General features: G+C 43.3%; 2 protein-coding genes across 2 annotated transcripts in view; one reads left to right on the top strand and one right to left on the bottom strand.

The window, feature by feature from the left end:
• LOC115153038 (kynurenine 3-monooxygenase) overlaps positions 1-1322 on the top strand; it is a 35252-nt gene extending 33930 nt beyond the window's left edge. The window contains exon 15 of the mRNA XM_029698059.1: positions 230-1322. Within this exon, the coding sequence (XP_029553919.1) occupies positions 230-370 (141 nt within the window). The 3' untranslated portion in view covers positions 371-1322. The remainder of the gene's footprint in view (positions 1-229) is intronic.
• A 475-nt stretch (positions 1323-1797) lies between these two features.
• On the bottom strand, positions 1798-22020 carry LOC115153039 (opsin-3-like). Its single transcript, XM_029698060.1, has 5 exons — positions 21565-22020; positions 8169-8488; positions 5298-5549; positions 2414-2668; positions 1798-2298 (listed from the first exon to the last, which is right to left on the bottom strand). Exons 1-5 carry the CDS (start codon positions 21908-21910, stop codon positions 2284-2286), a joined length of 1188 nt encoding a protein of 395 aa, XP_029553920.1. The 5' UTR covers positions 21911-22020; the 3' UTR covers positions 1798-2283.
• Positions 22021-22567: the final 547 nt, after the last annotated feature.

Raw genomic sequence — 22567 nt, 5'->3', positions numbered from 1 at the left:
CTGAGACTTAAGTTTCAGTCATCAGATTTTTTTTCTTGTTTTATTCTCATAACATTTCCTTTCACTTTTCATTTCCTTTCACCTTGTGCTCATTTCTAGTGCTTTTAAAACTCAAATGATGCTATTTTATTTTTCTGTAGCCCACATTTTCAATATTTAAATGGTCTTAACGATGGAGGATCATTCGATTTCCAATTTTTAAGAAACTGAATTATTTTGTTCCCCTCAGGTGATCAACCAAGGCCTGTTATGTGTGGCAGCATCTGTCGTGGGGGGCTCCTACCTTCTAGTCAGATACCCCCCTAACATGCCAAACATCTCCATCGAGCAGCTGTGGACCAGGCTGCAGGCCCTCAAGAGTCGTTTCTGAGGTTTTGTGGGCAAATACCACTTCGTCCCAGATAGAGGGGTGAAAACTGAGCTACAAACAACAGAGCTAGAACCCAACTGACCTCAAAACAGATGGAAAAATACAGTGTTCTGTGACCCAATTACCAATGTAATTTTTTCATAATGTACTTAATAAACATTTTATTGACTGTAATTGAAGGCCTGTGGGGCACATTTTGTGTTAATGTACAGGTAGCTGGCAAAATAAAGGAAACACCAACATAGTGTTTTAACAGGGAGTTAGGCCACCGCGAGCCGCCAGAACAGCTTCCATATGCCTTGGCATAATCTACACGTGTCTGGAACACTATTGGAGGGATGCGACACCCTTCTTCGACAAAAAATTGCATAATGTTGTGTTTTGTTGATGGTGGTGAAAAAACATTGTCTCCCAGAATCAATTGTTCAATTGGGTTGAGATCTGGTGACTAAGACCAAAACACACACACACACACACACACACACACACACACACACACACTTTAAACCTCCTATGCTACTTTGATACCCCTCTTTCAAGGTTAATGAGATCTCTTCTTCTAGCCATGGTAACCAAAATAATGGGCAACTGGGCATTTTTATACATTACCCTAAGCATAATGGGCTGTTAATTCTTCAAAGCCAGTACGTTAAAACCACAGTATTTTGTTTTTTGATTGAGGTTGCACCTGCAAGGATATAAGCAAAAATAAGTTACTATGGTCTTAATGCTGTGCCATGATCACAATGTTACTGCTCAACAATACAACTGTAGTAGTCATAGCTGCATGACCTGTGTTGACAAATAATTATTTATCATTAAACGTTGTTAATACAATTTGCCTTGATGTGGGTGTTGTTGAATTAATGAATTTGCAGTTGGGGGCCAGAAATCTTTCTGATTGAGAGGGGGTAAAATACTTGTTTCCCTCATTAAAATGCAAATCAATTTATAACATTTTTGACATGCGTTTTTTTGGATTTTTTTGTTGTTATTCTGTCTCTCACTGTTCAAATAAACCTACCATTAAAATTATAGACTGATCATTTCTTTGTCAGTGGGCAAACGTACAACATCAGCAGGGGATCAAATACTTTTTTCCCTCACTGTATATGATGACATGGTGCCTATATAGAGCTGAATAAGGTGATCTCCTCATCAACTCTACTCATAGGGGACGACTCAGGAGGCTTGTGAAAGGATCTCCGTCTGCAACCTGGAGCCGCTGGAGTTTATCACTGCAGCCTGTGGAACCAGTCTGTGGTCAAGATCAATCTCTTCCCTCTAATTACATTCATATTATTCTACGTGAATAATTCCACGAAATGTCCTTTCACAGTGATTGTACTTATCACGCTAGCGAGTGTGGTGACAATTAAATTAGGAAGATTTAAAAAAATTAAAAATAAATACATCTAATCCATGGCTTTCTTAAAATATGATCTCTTTATTGTATCTGGATGTGACAAAGGCGGAGAGAGTGTTGTGCAGAATGTGCTGCTGCAATATTGTAAGGCTTTCCCCATCAGTCATTCAGCACTATTGTGCTGCCAACCAGGGAAATAATAATTATCAACATCACTTCCTCAGCCAATCACTGATCCATTAACACTGCTAACCTCCGGCATCACACAAGAGGTCCTGTTCAAAAACACTCAACTCAGCATGAGACTATGTCGAAGGCTGGCTGACACGATTACATAGGTGCTGTTGAAAATAACAGGGTACAAGTTAAGAGAAATACGTCACAAATTCACAGCTACATCATTTGTTTACCACAACTGATGGTAGAAAAAGCGTTCCCCGGCATTCATGGCGAGACAGTCTGAGAACAGGACATTAAACACTTCCAGTAGTCTTGGGTCAGAAAGGTGTTTTGGCTTTTGAGAGGAAACACCTCCGGGTATACTGTATCATGAGAGGAAGTCCTGAGGTATACAGAGGAACAGGCGTTAGATGGAAGTGATTAGTCAGTTCCCATGTTGACCTGGGTGTAGCATGATGTACTGCAGTACCCATAATGCTCTGTCACAGCGGCCGCACCTGGATGACCTCTGACAACATACGACCGCTCTTGGAGGTGGTGTCCTGGTGGTGCATGTCGTTGTTGGCGATGATGAAGATGATGGAGGAGGAGCTGAAGGTCACCCTCTTCTTTGGTCGTTCCCCATCCCCTCGGTGGGCCATGAAGATTGGGCGGATGGGCCGCTCGATGCTCCGGCCCAGGGGGCGGTCCTTGATGCTGTGCTGAATCCATGAAAGCCGGGAGCACAACAGCTGCAGCAAGCAGCGCCGGAACTGCCAGAGGAACAGGAGGAGGAGGAGAAAAAAGAGAGGGAAGAGTGGTGTTACTCAAATGGAAGTATTTGTTCACTTTTCCAAAAATAAAACACACCATGGTAATACTTTAACATTAAGGGCTCGAGTCAATTCATTCAATGCGTTGTAGGGCGATTGACAGTTTCAGATTGAGACGACATATGCAGCGTTTACCATGAATTTCCTGTTGCTGCAGGATTATTTTCCTGCTGTAGCAAACTGGCTCAAATTAAGATCCTACAAGATCACAAACTTTTACAGATGAACCATTGAGAGCATCCTGTCGTGCTGTATGATCTTTTATCAAATAGGGCTATCTTCTGTATACCACCCCTACTTTGCCACAACACAACTGATTGGCTCAAACATACACTGCTCAAAAAAATAAAGGGAACACTTAAACAACACAATGTAACTCCAAGTCAATCACACTTCTGTGAAATCAAACTGTCCACTTAGGAAGCAACACTGATTGACAATAAATTGCACATGCTGTTGTGCAAATGGAATAGACAACAGGTGGAAATTATAGGCAATTAGCAAGACACCCCCAATAAAGGAGTGGTTCTGCAGGTGGTGACCACAGACCACTTCTCAGTTCCTATGCTTCCTGGCTGATGTTTTGGTCACTTTTCAATGCTGGCGGTGCTTTCACTCTAGTGGTAGCATGAGACGGAGTCTACAACCTACACAAGTGGCTCAGGTAGTGCAGCTCATCCAGGATGGCACATCAATGCGAGCTGTGGCAAGAAGGTTTGCTGTGTCTGTCAGTGTAGTTTCCAGAGCATGGAGTCGCTACCAGGAGACAGGCCAGTACATCAGGAGACGTGGAGGAGGCCGTAGGAGGGCAACAACCCAGCAGCAGGACCACTACCTCTGCCTTTGTGCAAGGAGGAGCAGGAGAAGCACTGCCAGAGCCCTGCAAAATGACCTCCAGCAGGCCACAAATGTGCATGTGTCTGCTCAAATGGTCAGAAACAGACTCCATGAGGGTGGTATGAGGGCCCGACGTCCACAGGTGGGGGTTGTGCTTACAGCCCAACACCGTGCAGGACATTTTTGCATTTGCCAGAGAACACCAAGATTGGCAAATTCGCCACTGGCGCCCTGTGCTCTTCACAGATGAAGCAGGTTCACACTGAGCACATGTGACAGGCGTGACAGAGTCTGGAGACGCCGTGGAGAACGTTCTGCTGCCTGCAACATCCTCCAGCATGACCGGTTTGGCGGTGGGTTAGTCATGGTGTGGGGTGGCATTTCTTTGGGGGGCCGCACAGCCCTCCATGTGCTCGCCAGAGGTAGCCTGACTGCCATTAGGTACCGAGATGAGATTCTCAGACCACTTGTGAGACCATATGCTGGTGCGGTTGGCCCTGGGTTCCTCCTAATGCAAGACAATGCTAAACCTCATGTGGCTGGAGTGTGTCAGCAGTTCCTGCAAGAGGAAGGCATTGATGCTATGGACTGGCCCGCCCGTTCCCCAGACCTGAATCCAATTGAGCACATTTGGGACATCATTTCTCGCTCCATCCACCAACACCACGTTGCACCACAGACTGTCCAGGAGTTGGCGGATGCTTTAGTTCAGGTCTGGGAGGAGATCCCTCAGGAGACCATCCGCCACCTCATCAGGAGCATGCCCAGGCGTTGTAGGGAGGTCATACAGGCACGTGGAGGCCACACACACTACTGAGCCTCATTTTGACTTGTTTTAAGGACATTACATCAAAGTTGGATCAGCCTGTAGTGTGGTTTTCCACTTTAATTTTGAGGGTGACTCCAAATCCAGACCTCCATGGGTTGATAAATTGGATTTCCATTGATTATTTTTGTGTGATTTTGTTGTCAGCACATTCAACTATGTAATGAAAAAAGTATTTCGTAAGATTATTTCATTCATTCAGATCTAGGATGTGTTATTTTAGTGTTCCCTTTATTTTTTTGAGCAGTATATTAAGAAGGAAATCAATTCCACAAATTAACTTTTAACAAGGCACACCTGTTAATTGAAATGCATTCCAGGTGAATACCTCATGAAGCTGGTTGAGAGAATGCCAAGAGTGTGCGAAGCTGTCATCAAGGCAAAGGGTGGCTACTTTGAAGAACCTCAAATATAAAATATGTATTATTGATTTGTTTATTACTTTTTTGGTTACTACATGACTCCATATGTGTTATTTCATAGTTGATGTATTCACTATTACTCTACAATGTAGAAAAAACTACAAATGAGTAGGTGTGTTCAAACTTTTCACTGGTACTGTATATATAGTTATACTCCAGACTCCAGACATTGCTCGTCGTAATATTTATATATTTCTTAATTACATTATTTTACTTTTAGATCTGTGTGTATTGTTGTGAATTGTTAGATATTACTGTACTGCTGGAGCCAGATGTCAGATGTTTTTAGCCCTCAAAAGTGGTATTTTGCTGAGATAAGTCCATGTCATCTGTTTTGTATATTCAGCTATTATGCTACATTGAGGTCTGAAAACATCAGATAAACCTTGATTTTGAAGTGTGTTTCCCTTTAAATTTGGGAAAGGCCTTGCTTCAAAGCCTTTCTGCTATCAGCATAAGTGTTTCAGGTCAGAGGTCCCATCACCTTTCTGCTCATGAAGATGTAGATGAGCGGGTTGTAGGCCGTGCTGGACTTGGCGAAGAAGGAGGGGATGATGGCGATGGCAGGGGTGACCATGCTCTTCCTGCCAAAGGCTTCCATCATGGACACCACGGCGTAGGGCGTCCAGCACACCAGGAAACAGGAGATCATCAAGAGGAACATGACGGCCACCTTCTTCTCGTAGCGCAGGATCTTAATAATCTGCACTGTCTGAAGGTCCTGGATGGAGCGGAGCTGTTGGGAATGACAATAGGAAAGAATCTCATCACTCACTAAAATGCTCTAATTAGAATATGTAAAAAACAACAAAAAACATTCCAGTTATACACTGAGTATACAGAACTATTAAAAACACCTGCTCTTTCCATGACATAGACTGACCAGGTGAAAGCTACTGTATGATCCCTTATTGATGTCACTTGTGAAATCCACTTCAATCAGCGTAGATGAAGGGGAGGAGACAGGTTAAAGAACTATTTTTAAGCCTTGAGACAATTGAGACATGGATTGTGTATGTGTGCCACTCAGAGGGTGAATAGGCAAGACAAAATATTTAATTGCCTTTGAACGGGGTATGGTAGTAGGTGCCTCACACACGGGTGTGTGTCAAGAACTGTAATGCTGCTGGGTTTTTCCACACTCAACAGTTTCCCGTGTGTATCAAGAATGGTCCACCACCCAAAGGACATCCAGACAATATCACACAACTGTGGGAAGCATTGGAATCAACATGGGCCAGCATCACTGTGGAACATTCAACACCTTGTAGTGTCCATGCCCTGAGGAATTGAGGGTTTGGGTTATATGTCACTTGTACTGACATTATACACTCCCCACAAAAAAATAAGATTGTCTCTGCATGTGAATGTCAGCTAACTTCTTTCGGACCTTTACAGAAGATAAAGAGAGGATCTTTAATGAAAGATGATATGCTTGATCCCGTGGTTGTTAATGTAGGGGAGAAGATAAAAGTCTCCATCTTTCTTATGCTTAAAAAGATGAGGCCACAGAGGACACAATGACATTGTCCCATGACATCCCTATGTAGTCTACGTATCCGTTTGCATGAGATAGTGGGTTTACTGATATACCTGTCAGCGCAGCGGAGCCACACCTGAGGCGTTGTCCATTCAGTGGTGCTTAATGTTAGCATCGGCCTCAGATCCCCAAGCACATGCACTAGAATTTCATTTGTAGGCTACTACCTCATTTTGCCGTTGTTTGGTCGAGTTCGCTTTGTTTGTCTTGTGTCCTTGATGAATGTAAGTACTAGCCTACCTTTGATTTATGCCTTTTATTTAAAGGCCCAGTGCAGACAAAAATGTGATTTCCCAGTGTTTTATATATTTATACACTATGAGGTTGGAATAATACTGTGAAATTGTGAAAATAATGATAATACCCTTTTAGTGTAATTGTTGTTTGAAAATGAGAGTCTGAAAGTTCTGCCTGTTTTGGTGGGATGGAGTTTTGTCCTGCCTGGTGACAATTATTATTTAATTTGTTTACAATTTTAATTTAAAACAATCACAATAAGGTACTTACGTTAACTGTTACTCAGAAATGATTTCATATTGAGATAAAAATGGCTGCATTAGACCTTTAAATTAATTATGTAGATGTATCTGTTGATTTGTTCAATTTCTAAAAAAGAAAAGACACCATGGTAATACTTTAACATTAAGATCTCGATTCAATTCGTAGCGCTGAAGGATCAGTGTTGTAGCGCGTTTGATATGTAAAGGTAATTTCCGATTTATACAGTGTTTACCGAGAATGCAGGTTCCGCGATCACGGGAACATTGCCTTTAAATTGAAATCACGCTATATCGCGGATGTTCATTGCTACGGATTGAATCCAGCCCTAAATTGCTCTTATACATGCCAACACATGTCATATGCTACAGATGTAAGATTTTAATTTGTTGCACAGCAGGAAAAGCAAACTTGTAGTGTATTCAAGGTTTAAATAGGCTTTTAAAGTTTGTAATTTCCACTTTAAAATGTCAGACTTGATTTTTCCTAATGAAAAACGTATCAACCCCTATCAAAATTCTTCATTACATTTAATCCACATAATAATTCACATTTCCTGCAGCTGCAGGATGATTTTTCTGCTGTAGCAAATTGGCTCAAATTAAGATCCTACATCTGTATACGCTATAGCCATACTACAAGTGACAAAATGACATTATTGTGAACGTTTACAGAGAGTTTATTTGACTGTTTTAGTTCATCAGTGCAATATGTTGAAGGGATATTACATTCCAAAATCAAAGTTTGACAGATGTTTTCAGCCCTCGAAAGTGGTCCGCTGCTCAGATAAGTCCATGTCCCAGGTCATCTGTTTTGTATATTCAGCTATTATGCTACGATGACAGTCCACCACATCATTCCCAAAAGTTTCCTGATTAGCAATGGGTAGTTTGTGTTTAAATTAATTGTGTATTAGAAACACAGTGTGGCTCAGTTGGTAGAGTATGGTGTTTGCAAAGCCAGCATGGCGTGTGCAATGCCAGGGTTGTGGGTTTGATTCCCACGTGGGGCCAGTACAAAAAAATATATATATATTTTTTAAAATATGCATGAAATGAAATGTATGCATTCACTACTGTAAGTCGCTTTGGATAAGAGCGTCTGCTAAATGACTAAAATGTAAATGTAAGATCATTGTGAGGGGAGTTTGCCAGTGGTTGAATGGAGAATTAAGCTTCCTGGGAAAATGTTCTCCTCGGTTGCAACAGTAACCAAGGGGGGCGGGCTTAGCGAAGGGTCACCACACTGATATAAACATGAAGCAACAGAAGAAAATGGGAGGAAGAGACAGCAAGACTGTCTTGTCCTTGTTCTTACCATTTGCACTGTGTAAAGAATGTTCACGTAGCAGTAGATCATAATGCCCACTGGTACGAAGAAGCAGGCCAGGAGAAAGAAGAGAACGAAGGAGGAATCGTTAGGGTCCTTGGAAGTCCAGTCCAGAGAGCAGCCTAACTGGTGGATCTCCAGAGTGTAGCGGTTCCACCCCAGGAGAGGAGCCCCTGTCCAGACCAGGGAGTAGAGCCAGATGTAAGTGATGCACCTCCAGGCCCAGGGGAAGTCCACCACCTTAGCATGGACCACCCGGATGTAGCGCTCATAGGCCAAGGCAGAGAGACTCATGATGGACACGATGCCTGGAAAGGAGGGAGATGGGTGGTGATGCTGAGTAATGACTAGCGAATCTGGGTTATGAAATATATATAGGTAGGCCCTGATTATTACTGTCTATTGGTTATTACACTGTTATCCTCTACACGGTAGCTCCGAGGTTAGAGAAGCGGGCCAGCAACCGGAATGTTTCCTGTTTGAATCCCAGTGCCGACAGAGGAAAGAAATCTGGCGGGAGTGAGCCGGGAACAGGGAGGGTTGCTGGCATCAATATCTGAACTTAACTTAACCCCCTAAACTGCTCATTGGGCGCTGCACTGCGGCTGCCCACTGCTCTAGCCTCTCTAACCGATTGTGTTTGTGTGTATGTGTATGTGTGTGTATTGGAGGGGTTGGGTAAAAGAAGAAGATACATTTCTGTCTGGACTAATAAAGTATACCATATCTTGGGGGGCGGCAGGTAGCTTAACAGTTAAGAGCATTGGGCCAGTAACCGAAAGGTCGGCTAAAAGCCGGCTAAAAATCTGCCAATGTGCCCTTGAGCATGACACTTAACATTAATTGCTCCAGGGTCACAGTGAAACCTCAGAGGGTGTCTCAGGGAGATTTGGATATGCAAAAAACAAATGTCCAATTCACATGATTATAATACACACGTGTACATGTGTGAAATAGGACCAATGTAAGCACCCACCTGATGATGATTTTATTACAGTTATTACTCAGTCCTCAATCAAATATTTTCTCAATATACTGTATATTCAATATCATAAATATCCTATTTCAGGGGTCTCCAACCTTTTTTAGCATAGAAAATGTAACTTGTCACAAGCTACATTTTTTTGATAGCCATTAAAATAGGTACATTCTTCTCTCCTCCTCCACCCCAAAACACCTCCCCAGGTCCTTGGTGTACAAGAGATGTGTTTTCTGTCAATATACCTGGCTAATGGTTAATAAACAACTCTAAGGGGGCCCTGTAAAATTATATTTGGTCTTTTCCTGAATTCTGTTTTATTTGTCCTGTTTTAGGATTTTTTTATTCTGTGTTCTACTCTTAATATTACAATTATTCATAGAGAAACAATGCAAATGGATGGTCTGAGTCCATGTCAATGTTACGCCCGTTGTTGGAATGAGACCAAGGTGCAGCGTGGTAAGCGTACATCTTTCTTATATTAGATGAACACCAACAAAACACAAAAACCGAAAGTAACGTTCTGCAGGCTTCACAGCAGCTATACAAAAACAAGATCCCACAATCACAGGTGGGAAAAAGGGCTGCCTAAGTATGATCCCCAATCAGAGACAACGATAAACAGCTGCCTCTGATTGGGAACCATACAACAAAGAAATAGAAACATAGATATGCCCACCCAAGTCACACCCTGACCTAACAAAATAGAGAATAAAAAAGGCTCTCTAAGGTCAGGGCGTGACAGTACCCTCCCCCAAAGGTGCGGACTCCGGCCGCAAACCTGAACCTATAGGGGAGGGTCCGGGTGGGCATCTCCTCTCGGTGGAGGCTCCGGTGCGGGACGCAGACCCCGCTCCGCTTGAGGCTCCCCCCCACTTCCGTGGAACCGGACCGTGGATCGTCGCCGGAGGCTCTGGACTGGGAACCCCCGCTGGAGGCTCTGAACTGCAGACCGTTGCTGGAGGCTCTGGACTGCAGACCGTCGCTGGAAGCTCTGGACTGCAGACCGTCGCTGTAGACTCTGTGCCATGGATCGTCACTGCAGGCTCCGGGCCATGGATCATCACTGGAGGCTTCGGGCCATGGATCATCACTGGAGGCTTCGTGCCATGGATCATCACTGCAAGCTTCGTGCCATGGATCCTCACTGGAGGCTTCGTGCCATGGATCATCACGGAGGCTTCGTGCCATGGATCATCACTGGAGGCTTCGTGCCATGGATCATCACTGCAGGCTTCGTGTCATGGATCATCACTGGAGGCTTGATGCGTGGAGCCAGCACAGGGCATGGGGAGACGCAGGCTGGGGAGACGCACTGGAGGCCGGGTGCGTGGAGCAGGCACAGGACGTACCGGGCTGGGGAGACGCACTGGAGACTGGATGCGTGGAGCTGGCACAGGATATACTGGGCCGTGGAGGCGCACTGGAGGTCTGGAGCGTAGAGCTGGCACAACCCGTCCTGGCTGGATGCTCACTTTAGCCCGGCAAGTGTGGGGCGCTGGCACAGGACGCACTGGGCTGTGAAGGCGCACTGGCGCCACAGTGCGTGGAGCCGGCACAGGATATCCTGGACCGAGGAGGCGTGCTGGAGGTCTGGAGCATAGAGCTGGCACAACCCGCCCTGGCTGGATGCTCACTTTAGCCCGGCAAATGCGGGGCGCTGGCACAGGACGCACTGGGCTGTGAAGGCGCACTGGTGACGCAGTGCGTAGAACCGCCGCAGGATATCCTGGACCGAGGAGGCGTACTGGAGACCAGGAGCGCTGAGCCGGCACAACCCATCCTGGCTGGATGCTCACTTTCGCACGGTAAGTGCGAGGAGCTGGCACAGAATGCACCGGGCTGTGGATGCGTACTGGAGACACATTGCGTATCTCCGCAAAGCATGGTATCTGAACCGTGACCAACTCCTCATCGTAATTACAGGGAGTTGGTTCTTGTTCCCACCTTTGCTCCGCTCGCCACCCCGTGTGCCCCCCACAATTTTTTTTTGAGGCTGCCTCTCGGGCTTCCGTCGTCTCCTTGATTCCTGTTTTCACTGCCTCCGTCTGCTCCCATGGACGGCGATCCATTCCGGCCTGGATCTCTTCCCACGTCCAGGATCCCTTACCGTCCAGGATATCCTCCCATGTCCAGGAGGTCGGCTCCTCCTGACCACGCTGCTTGGTCACTTGGGGGTGGGATCTTCTGTTACGCCCATTGTTGGAATGAGACCAAGGTGCAGCATGGTAAGCGTACATCTTTCTTTTATTAGATGAACACCAACAAAACAACAAAATACAAAAACAGAACGTAACGTTCTGCAGGCTTCACAGCAGGTATACAAAAACAGGATCCCACAATCACAGGTGGGAAAAAGAGCTGCCTACGTATGATCCCCAATCAGAGACAACGATAAACAGCTGCCTCTGATTGGGAACCATACTAGGCCAACAAAGAAATAGAAACATAGATATGCCCACCCAAGTCACACCCTGACCTAACAAAATAGAGAATAAAAAAGGCTCTCTAAGGTCGGGGCGTGACAGTCAATGCTTAAATCTCATCAGAAGACCATCCACAAGGTCTGGAAGAAAAAAAGGAACTCCTTATTTTTCTTGTGTAAATCCCCTTTAATTACATTCAGTTTCTCCATTGTACAGCAATTACTTTTGCCAGACATTTGGCCCAATCAACAAGTGTTGCAGCACAGTTGTGTTGCATTTATAGAGGGAGCTGTTTGAGCACAGTGTTACTGGACACTATAACACAACTAATACATAACATGTCAGTACAGGTCAAACTGACAGGACCACGCTGCATGAGTGCAATATGTGTAACAGGTGCAGGATGTCCTTAGATAGTCATCTAAATTTAGAGTTGAATAATGTGTGAGTGGTTTCACATGCTGTAGTAAATTAACATGGTATCAATAATCTCTACCATTCAACTATTTTTCTGAGGGGATTTAGAGTGCCTGTAGGCTAATTATAATTAATTGTTATATTAACCAGCATCTTTTTCAGTGTCTCTGCATTGGTGCAGGCTGTTCTTCTGTAGGGCACACTGGTGTTGAATGACATTTTGGGCTGTTTTGGCTATTCTTGTGCACTTAAAAAAATCCTTCACATTTTATTGATCTGTTCAAAAGCAAATTTGGATCATTGTAACAATAATAATAATATTCATTGATTCAACTAGTATAGCGCTATTCATTACATAAATATTCTCAAAGCGCTTTAAAGCAACAAAAAATACAAGCAATATAGAAAAAACAACCTGGTCTCAGAGAATGTTGTATTATTATGTATGTAAATCCGGGACACTCAATTTAGTACGATATGTTATGTTTCGTATGATGTGTATTCATTTGTGGATGTCCATCATCCATTTCACATGATATGTTATGAATTGCAATTCGTACAATATGTTACGAATTTGCAAAATCACAATATGTTACGAACTTGAAAAACGCATGATAGGTCACAAAATCCAATTTATTGTTGCTAACGTTAGCTAGGTGGCTAAGACTAATGTTAGGTAGCTGGCTAATGTTAGCTAGGCTAGGGGTTAGGGTTAAGGTTAGCTAACATGCTAAGTAGTTGCAAAGTTGCTAATATGCTAAAGTTGTCCATGATGAGATTCGAACACGCAACCTTTGGGTTGCTAGAATTTTGCGTTATACGCTTACCCATCCACCCGGATCAACCACCCAACTTTCGTTTTGGCCTTAAGTAATCCTTTGTCTTATGTAACTGTACAAAACGTAATATATCACACTATACCGGACAAAAAATATAAACGCAACAACAATTTCAAAGATTTTACTGAGTTACAGTTCATATGAGGAAATCAGTCAATTGAAATAAATTCATTAGACCCTAATCTATGGATTTCACATGACTGGGAATACAGATATTCATCTGTTGGTCACAGATACTGTACCTTAAAAATATGGGCCTCACATTGGGCCTCAAGATCTTGTCACGGTATCTCTGTGCATTCAAATTGCCATCAATAAAATGCAATTGTGTTCGTTGTCCGTAGCTTATGCCTGCCAATACCATAACCCCACCGCCACCATGTTTACAACGTTGACATCAGCAAACCGCTCGCCCACACTACGCCATACACGTGGTCTGTGGTTGTGAGGCCAGTTGGACATACTGCCAAATTCTCTAAAATGATGGCTTGTGGTAGAGAAATTAGCATTCAATTATCTGTCAACATCTCTGGTGGACATTTAACAATTTCACTGAGTTACAGTTCATATAAGGAAATCAGTCATTTGAAATAAATTCATTAGGCCCTAATCTTTGGATTTCCCCACTGGCCATGGGTGGATCCAGCTCCCAAGTGGGTGGGCCTATGCCCTCCCAGGCACACCCATGCCTGCACCCCCAGCCACTGTAGAGCCAGGCCCAGTCAATCATAATTAGTTTTTCCCCACAAAAGGGCTTTATTACAGACAGAAATACTCTTCAGTTTCATCAGCTGTCGGGTGGCCTGCAGTTGAGGCCGGTTGGATGTACTGTCAAATTCTCTAAAACAACATTGGAGGGGGGTTATGGTGGAGAAATTAACATTCAATTATTTGGCAACAGCTCTGGTGGACATTCCTGCAGTCAGCATGCCAACTGCACGCTCCCTCAAAACTTGAGACATCTGTGGCATTGTGTTGTGCAGTGGCGATTTTAACATGTAAATCTAGGTGGGGCAAAATCCCCCAAACAATGTGGGGAGTTTAGTGTTGTGTTGTGTAGTGGCTATGCCAGCAAAGCCCTTACACAACACGACACTAAACAATACATTAATTGCACTATAAGGGTGCCCACAAACTGTTAGAGCTTTCTTTTCAGCACCATGGGGGTGAATCCTTACCACTGCTACACCTGGCTATCAGAGGAGCCTTGTCTGGCAGTGAAACAGTTCCTTCAGCCTCATTTACTGTCGTTTAAAAAACAAAGCTGATATGGCTGACTTGCTTAAACAAACGTGGTTTTCTACTGACAATTGATAAGCAAGCAGTTCGCTACACCTGCAATAACACCTGCAATAACATCTGTTAAACACGTGTATGTGACCAATAGCATTTTATTTGATTTTATTTATATGTACAAACTATGGCATAAGGGGACATCAAGAGGATAAGAGGCAATCCGTAATTTTGATTAAGACATTAATGAGCGAGCTAGGATGGACATAGTCAATCTAACTATTTGTTCAGCACTTTTGAAATGTACAGCGACAGAATTCAGAATATGGGCCATTCTTACAGTATTCTCCCTGTACACCAAGTCAGAACCGTAGCATAAATAAAGGGGTCATATAAGCAGACAATGAAAGCTCTTACAATATTCAATGATTACATTTCTCTAAAACAGGCTATAGGCACCACCAAGTCAGAACAGTAGGCTAAATTATGAGGGGGAAAAGGACCAAATTATTAGGGTGAGACACATGGGCTACTAACAGCTTACTACACAACATACACTTAGTATTACTATCTTAGCTACAGTGTACATAGATCCCTGGCATATTACATATAATACATTTATATGTAAGACATTTATATGTATGCAGCAGCATACAAGACATTTTTGGACTCACCTTGTTGTGCTGTGCTTACTTGAACAGGAAGGTGGTCCTTGTGGGAAAATTTTGTCATTAACCTTTGTCATCAAAGTCTGGCATTCTCTGGATTTATGGTGCTTTCAAGACAACTGGGAACTCATAAAAAAAACAAAGTCGAATCATGACGTCAGTGATCTTCAGGTCAGAGCTCCAGAAAGAGGCTGTCACGGCTGTCGTAGGAAAGAGCGGAGCAAAGTGCAGCGTATGTGTCGTTCCACATTTTATTTTCACTGTGAAACTTTGCAATACATGCACAATAAACTGAACGAACAAAAACAACAAACCGTGACGCAGAGTAGAAACATACACTAACTCAGAAATAATCTCCCACAAACCCAGGTGGAAAAAAACCCTACTTAAGTATGATCTCCAATTAGAGACAACTGCCTCTAATTGGAGATCATCCCAAATAAACCCAACATAGAAATACAAAACTAGAACCTGACAACATAGAAAAACTAAACTAGAAAACCCCCTGTCACGCCCTGACCTACTCTACCATAGAAAATAACAGCTTTTTAAGGTCAGGACGTGATAGTACCCCCCCCCCCCCCAAAGGTGCGGACTCCGAACGCACCAAAACAACAAAATAACCCAAAAAAAGGGAGGGTTAGGGAGGGTGACAAATGTCTATGGTGGCTCTGGTGCAGTAGGCGGAACCTTCTCATCCCGCGGATCCTCCAACAGAGGAGGCGGCTCCGGTTCGGGGCTCCCCCCGCTGATCCCTCTGCTTTTGTGCCACCGGACCGTGGATCGTCGGAGGAGGAACCGGACCATAGATCATCGCCGGAGGTTCTGGGCTGCGGGCCGCCGCCGGAGGTTCCGGGCTGAGGGCCGCCGCAGGAGGTTCCGGGCTGAGGGCCGTCTCAGGAGGTTCCGGGCTGCGGGCCGTCTCAGGAGGTTCCGGGCTGTGGGCTGTCTCAGGAGGTTCCGGGCTGCGGGCCGTCTCAGGAGGTTCCGGGCTGCGGGCCGTCTCAGGAGGTTCCGGGCTGCTGGTCGTCTCAGGAGGTTCCAGGCTGCGGGCTGTCTCAGGAGGTTCCTGGCTGCGGACCGTCTCAGGAGGTTCCGGACTGGAAACTGTCGCCGGAAGCTCTGGACTGGGAACTGTCGCCAGAAGCTCTGGACTGGGAATGCGCACTGGAGGCCTGATGCGTGGGGATGGCACAGGTGGCGCCAGACTGGTAACACGCACCTCAGGGTGAGTGCGGGGAGCAGGAACAGGACACCCCGGACTGGGCAGGCGCACTGGAGGCCTGATGCGTGGGGCTGGCACAGGTGGCGCCAGACTGGTAACACGCACCTCAGGGCGATTGCGGGGAGCAGGAACAGGGCGTACCATGCTGGATAGACTCACTGGAGGCCGGGTACGTGGGGCAGGCACAGGATATGCTGGGCCGTGGAGGCGTACTGGAGGTCTCAAGCATAGAGCTGGCACAACCCGTCCTGGCTGGATGCACAACCTAGCTCGACAAATGCGGGGCGCAGGCACAGATCGCACTGGGCTGTGAATGCGCACCGGCGACACAGTGCGCATCACCGCATAACACGGTGCTTGCTTCTTCACTTGCTCCCCACGGTAAGCACAGGGAGTTGGCTCAGGTCTCCACCCTGACTCTGCCAATCTCCCCTCTCGTGCTTCCGTCGTTGCCGTGCTAGTTCCTCGTAACGTTGCCATTCCTCCCTCGCTGTCTCCACCTGCTTCCATGGCAGGGTCTTGTCCCCTGCCATTACCTCCTCCCAGGTCCAGGACGTCCTCCACTCTTTCCTCTCCCGGGCCCAGGATCCCTGCTCCTCCTGAGCACACTGCTTGGTCCTTTTGTGGTGGAAGATTCTTTCACCACTGTCGTAGGAAGGAGCGGACCAAAGTGCAGCGTGTGTGTCGTTCCACAATTTATTTTCACTGTGATACTTTGCAATACATACACCATAAATTGAACGAACAAAAACAACAAACCGTGGCGCAGAGTAGAAACATACACTAACTCAGAAATAATCTCCCACAAACCCAGGTGGAAAAAAACCCTACTTAAGTATGATCTCCAATTAGAGACAACGAGGACCAGCTGCCTCTAATTGGAGATCATCCCAAACAAACCCAACATAGAAATACAAAACTAGAACCTGACAACATAGAAAAACTAAACTAGAAAACCCCCCTGTCACGCCCTGACCTACTCTACCATAGAAAATAACAGCTTTCTAAGGTCAGGACGTGACAGAAGCCTGAATTCCAGACTTGGAATTCCGAGTTGTATGACTGTTCAAAACATATTTTCCCAGTCAGAGCTCATTTTTTTCAGAGTTCCCAGTTGTCTTAAACTCACTGAAGTCCAGTGGTGGAAAAAGTAACCAACTGTCATACTTGAGTAAAAGTAAAGAAACCTTAATAGAAAATTACTCAAGTAAAAAGTAACCAATTGTCATACTTCAGTAAAAGTAAAAAACCTTAATAGAACATGACTCAAGTAAAAGCACTGGTGTCAATACTTAAGTTAAAATAATTTAAAGTACTACTTAACCTGTTATGGATAGGGGGCAGTATTTTCACGGCCGGATAAAAAACATACCCAATTTAATCTGATTATTACTCCTGCCCAGAAACTAGAATATGCATATAATTATTAGCTTTGGATAGAAAACACTCCAAAGTTTCTAAAACTGTTTGAATGGTGTCTGTGAGTATAACAGAACTCATTTGGCAGGCCAAAACCTGAGAAGATTCCTTACAGGAAGTGCCCTCTCTGACCATTTCTTGGCCTTCTACACTCTCTTTATTGAAAACTGAGGGTTTCTGCTGTAACGTGACACTTCCTACGGCTCCCATAGGCTCTCAGAAGGCGGCAAAACGGTGAATGATGCCTTTGGAGCCCCTGGCTGAAAAACAGTAGCGCATTTGGATAGTGGTCGATCAGAGAACAATGAGACTGAGGCGCGTGCACGAGGCGACACCATGTTTTTATTTTTTCGTCTTTGAACGAAAACAGGGTTTCCCGGTCGGAATATTATCGCTTTCTTTACGAGAAAAATCGCATAAAAATTGATTTTAAACAGCGGTTGACATGCTTCGAAGTACGGTAATGGAATATTTGGAATTATTTTGTCACGAAACGCATCGGGCGCGTAACCCTTCGTCACCCTTCGGATAGTGTCTTGAACGCACAACAAAACGCCGCTATTTGGATACAACTATGGATTATCTGGAACCAAACCAACATTTGTTATTGAAGTAGAAGTCCCGGGAGTGCATTCTGACGAAGAACAGCAAAGGTAATCCAATTTTTCTTATAGTAAATCTGACTTTGGTGAGGGCTAAACTTGGTGGGTGTCTAAATAGCTAGCCCGTGATGGCGAGCTATCTACTCAGAATATTGCAAAATGTGCTTTGACCGAAAAGCTATTTTAAAATCGGACATAGCGATTGCATAAAGGAGTTCAGTATCTATAATTCTTTAAATAATTGTTATGTTTTTTGTGAACGTTTATCGTGAGTAATTTAGTAAATTCACCGGAAGTTTCGGTCGGGTAGTTCTGAACTTCACATGCTAATGTAAAAAGCTGTTTTTTGATATAAATATGAACTTGATTGAACAAAACATGCATGTATTGTATAACATAATGTCCTAGGAGTGTCATCTGATGAAGATCATCAAAGGTTAGTGCTGCATTGAGCTGTGGTTTTGTTTTTTGTGACATTATATGCTAGCTTGAAAAATGGGTGTCTGATTATTTCTGGCTGGGTACTCTGCTGACATAATCTAATGTTTTGCTTTCGCTTGAAATCGGACAGTGTGGTTAGATAAAGGAGAGTCTTGTCTTTAAAATGGTGTAAAATAGTCATATGTTTGAAAAATTGAAGTTTTTGGATTTTCGAGGACTTTGTATTTCGCGCCACGCCCATCATTGGATATTGGAGCAGGTGTTCCGCTAGCGGAACGTCTAGAGTTAAGTTAAGTACGTTTTTGGGGGTATCTGTACTTTTCTTTACTATTTACATTTTTGACAACTTTTATTTTTACTTCACTATATTCCTAAAGAAACTGATGTACTTTTTACTCCATACATTTTCTCTAACACCCAAAAGTACTCATTACATTTTGAATGGCTAGCAGGACAGGAAAATTGTAAAAAAAAACATGCACTTATCAAGAGAACATCCCTGGTGATCCCTATTGCCTCTGATCTGGTGGACTCACTAAACACATATGCATCGTTTATAAATTATGTCTGAGTGTTTGAGTGTGTCCCTGGCTATCCGTAAATTTAAAAAACTAGAACATTTGGCCGTTTGGTTTGCTTAATACAGGGAATTTAAATAATTTATACTTTTAAATTTACTTTCAATACTTAAATATATTTTAGCAATTACATTTACTTTTGATACTTAAGTATATTTAAAACAAAATACTTTTAGACTTTTACTCAAGTAGTATTTTACTGCGTGACTTTCACTTTTACTTGAGTAATTTTCTATTAAGTTATCTTTACTTTTGTTCAAGTATGACAATTGGGTACTTTTCCCACTTTTCTGTATCAGGGAAAATGTATGGAGTAGAAAGTACATCAATTTCTTCCGGGATTTAGTGAAGTAAAAGTAAAAGTTGTAAAAATTATAAATAGTAAAGTACAGATACCCCAAAAAACTACTTAAGTAGTACGATCAAGTATTTTTACTTACATACTTTACACCACTGCTAAAGTTTGAGATTTTCCCGATCCGAGTTTCCAGTGGTTTTGAACGCGGCAGAAGTCATGCTGGATTGACAGCATGGCCAGTGCCCATGGTGTTGAATGTTTATCCTTTTAAGCTTGGAAAAGAGACCCTTAAACCCAGACTTGGACCACACACCCACTCCACTGAATAGCAGGCTAGTGATTGCTTTGCAAGGCTTGCAGTTTGCCACTGATTCCTTCCATTGTTGAATTTGGGATTTCTAACTTGTTGTGTAAAGTTTTTGTCCAATGCCCGATGAGCACCGATACATTTTATCAATAATTTCTCTTCAGAATTTCTCTTCATATGACAAGGATTGAAAAGATTTGCCAGTAGATTGTCAACTTGATTCATGATGATGACTACTAGCTTGCTAGCTAAGATTTTGAATGTATGATGTTGACATGATCAGTCCAATCAAAGCTACGGTAGATATAACGTGATTTGACGTAATTGTATCAGTGACCAATGACCTTGAGCCTTCTTGGATGGGCACTTCTAATGTTACTCTATGGCAGCACCCAAGGGGTTTTAATTTCCGAGCTCTACCCATACATTTTGCGGTGACGTAGTGTTTCCATGAGTGACAGAACACTGAGCCAATCACGGGCAACTAGAGAATATTATATATTTTTTTTTACATTGGTTGCAAACTGATATGTGACACATATTAATTTCAAAATAACATGCAAAACATGCAACAACAAAAAAATGTGTAGCTAAATAGGTGGGGCTTAAAACAGAATGACGGGTCACTACTGGTGTTGTGTGACAAAACTGCACATTTTAGAGTGGCTTTTATTTTCCTCAGCACAAGGTGCACCTGTGTATTGATCATGCTGTTTAATCAGCTCCTTGATAAGCCACACCTGTCAAGTGGATGGATTATCTTGGAAAATTAGAAATGCTCACTGACAGAGATGTAAACAAATTTGTGCACAACATTTTAGAGAAATAAGCTTTTTGTGCGTATGGAACATTTCTGGGATCTTTTATTTCAGCTCATGAAACATGGGACCAACACTTTACATGTTGCATTTATATTTTTGTTCAGTATAATTTGTGTATCCTGGATTTACATTTGCTATGTTACCTCTAGTCTATGAGACCAGGCTGGAAAAAACAACATCACAACATCATGAGATGGACAGTCATTAGAAAGTTCATGGTTTGAGTGGTCACCTGAGGGAGCTGGTGAAGAGGGGCGAGAAAGTCCAGGGGGTGGTAGACAAGCAGACAGCACTGTCTTATCAAGGTGCCTCGCCTTAGTGAGGTGCATAGTGAGGTGCAATTGGGGCACCAAAGTGAAATTACCATGTTTTTTTATCCACATGTACTACAGTAACACCCATCCATCAAGAATTAACCATTCGTTTTTGGAGTTCAGAAATATCATGATGTTTTATATGTAAGAAGTTTACAATATATGAATATATTGGAAAGACGAGAAAAGTCACCCATATAATAAATACAGTAGGTCAACCTTGTGGTTAGCCAACAGTAGGTTACATGTGCCTGAGAGAGAGATGAGGGTAAGAGAGAGAGAGAGAGAGAGAGAGAGAGAGAGAGAGAGAGAGAGAGCATGAAGGTGGCACTAACCAGCTTCAAGTTTTCATCCACATAGTGATCTGCATAGTGGCAATGGCATTCATAAACATCCACAACTATGATGTAAAGACTGGTTTCATGAATCAATAGGGAGAAAGTTGGCTAAACAGTTCTCCCTTAGAATAAGATGGATGGGAATTGTCCCCTGCAATAGACTTTTATTGGATCGCTTATGAAAATGTAATAGCCCAAAATACTAAACTTCTTTATCTGAGTATTTTTAACACATAAAAACATGAAAGATACCACTAAACATTACTTGGATTACTTCAAATATATAAAAACATATTTTGAATTAACTCTTAAAGGGATAATATGCGATTTCTACATCCATTTATTTAAATTATATATAGGCTACTCATTGATTCTTGTAGAATATATAATCAGCTTTGTTATTGTTTGAACTTCAGATTGCGCCTTTAATATGTGTGACTCTCGGCGCGACACTCAGAAAGGACTGAAGTACTACTAACCAAATAAACTGTTGCTGAATCCGTCCCAAATGCATGTTGCCGAGTTCCAGACCCATCCGCCTTTGATGCACGAAACAAACGTAAAGTTAATTCCAATGACAGACACCAACACGTCACTTATACTAATGTTTACTATTAACAAATTTGTGGGCGTCCGGAGTCTCTTGAATCTGTAGTACAGCACGATGACAATAATATTGTTGCAAAATCCGAAGACTCCGATTGTTCCGATGGCAAAAGCAAGGAGTTTGTAAGTACCAACCGCAAATATATATTCTTCTGTATTTTTTTCAGTGCTAGCTAAATTCGCAGGATTTATTGCTTGAATAACTTCGCTCCCAAACATTGTGCGCGATGACCTGTCTAGTGTGGCTAGGAGGGAAGATCTTCTGCGCTGCAGTTGGATTACTGAAGCTGCTCTAAACCAGTTAAACGTGCGAAAGCTCTTTTGCGAAATCAGGGCAATTTGACTGATGATGGAAGGCTCAAATGTACAGTATTTCTCGAGGAGTTACATCTCCAGCAGTCTCCATCCGTCACTATAATTAGTTGGCATCCACTGTACTGTACCTCCAGACGGCACTAGCGGTTCTGGGGAGGGGGGGGGGGGGGGGGGGTGGTCAGTATTTGTCAGTAAAAAAAATACATATAAATTCAGCAAAAAAAGAAACGTCCTAACACTGTCAACTGCGCTTATTTTCAGCTAATTCAACAACGGAGACATAAACTGAACAAGTTCCACAGACGTGACTAACAGAAATTGAATAATGTGTCCCTGAACAAAGTGTGTAAAACAATGGCATTTGATAATAACGCCAGACAAAGCCTTTTTAAACAACAGAGCTGCTTTTCGTCATTAAAACCCCTGATGAGAGTCAACAAAGAGTAATACAACAATTAAACATCTGTAAAAATCGAAAGTAACAGTCAGTATCTGGTGTGGCCACCAGCTGCATTAAGTACTGCAGTGCATCTCCTCCTCGTGGACTGCACCAGATTTGCC

The sequence above is a fragment of the Salmo trutta genome, chromosome 18 (assembly GCF_901001165.1).
Source record: "Salmo trutta chromosome 18, fSalTru1.1, whole genome shotgun sequence".
In the NCBI taxonomy this organism is placed as follows: domain Eukaryota; kingdom Metazoa; phylum Chordata; class Actinopteri; order Salmoniformes; family Salmonidae; genus Salmo; species Salmo trutta.
This window is presented reverse-complemented; position numbering and strand designations above follow the sequence as displayed.

What these genes read in the sequence shown, in the direction of transcription:
- LOC115153039 (XM_029698060.1), bottom strand. Translation starts at nt 21,910, where the DNA reads ATGTTTGGGAGCGAAGTTATTCAAGCAATAAATCCTGCGAATTTAGCT. An exon ending in ATTCAGCAACAGTTTATTTG is followed by an intron (nt 8,489 to 21,564) that starts GTTAGTAGTACT and finishes CCTCCTTTCCAG; the next exon opens with GCATCGTGTCCATCATGAGT. An exon ending in TTCTTTACACAGTGCAAATG is followed by an intron (nt 5,550 to 8,168) that starts GTAAGAACAAGG and finishes CATTCCCAACAG; the next exon opens with CTCCGCTCCATCCAGGACCT.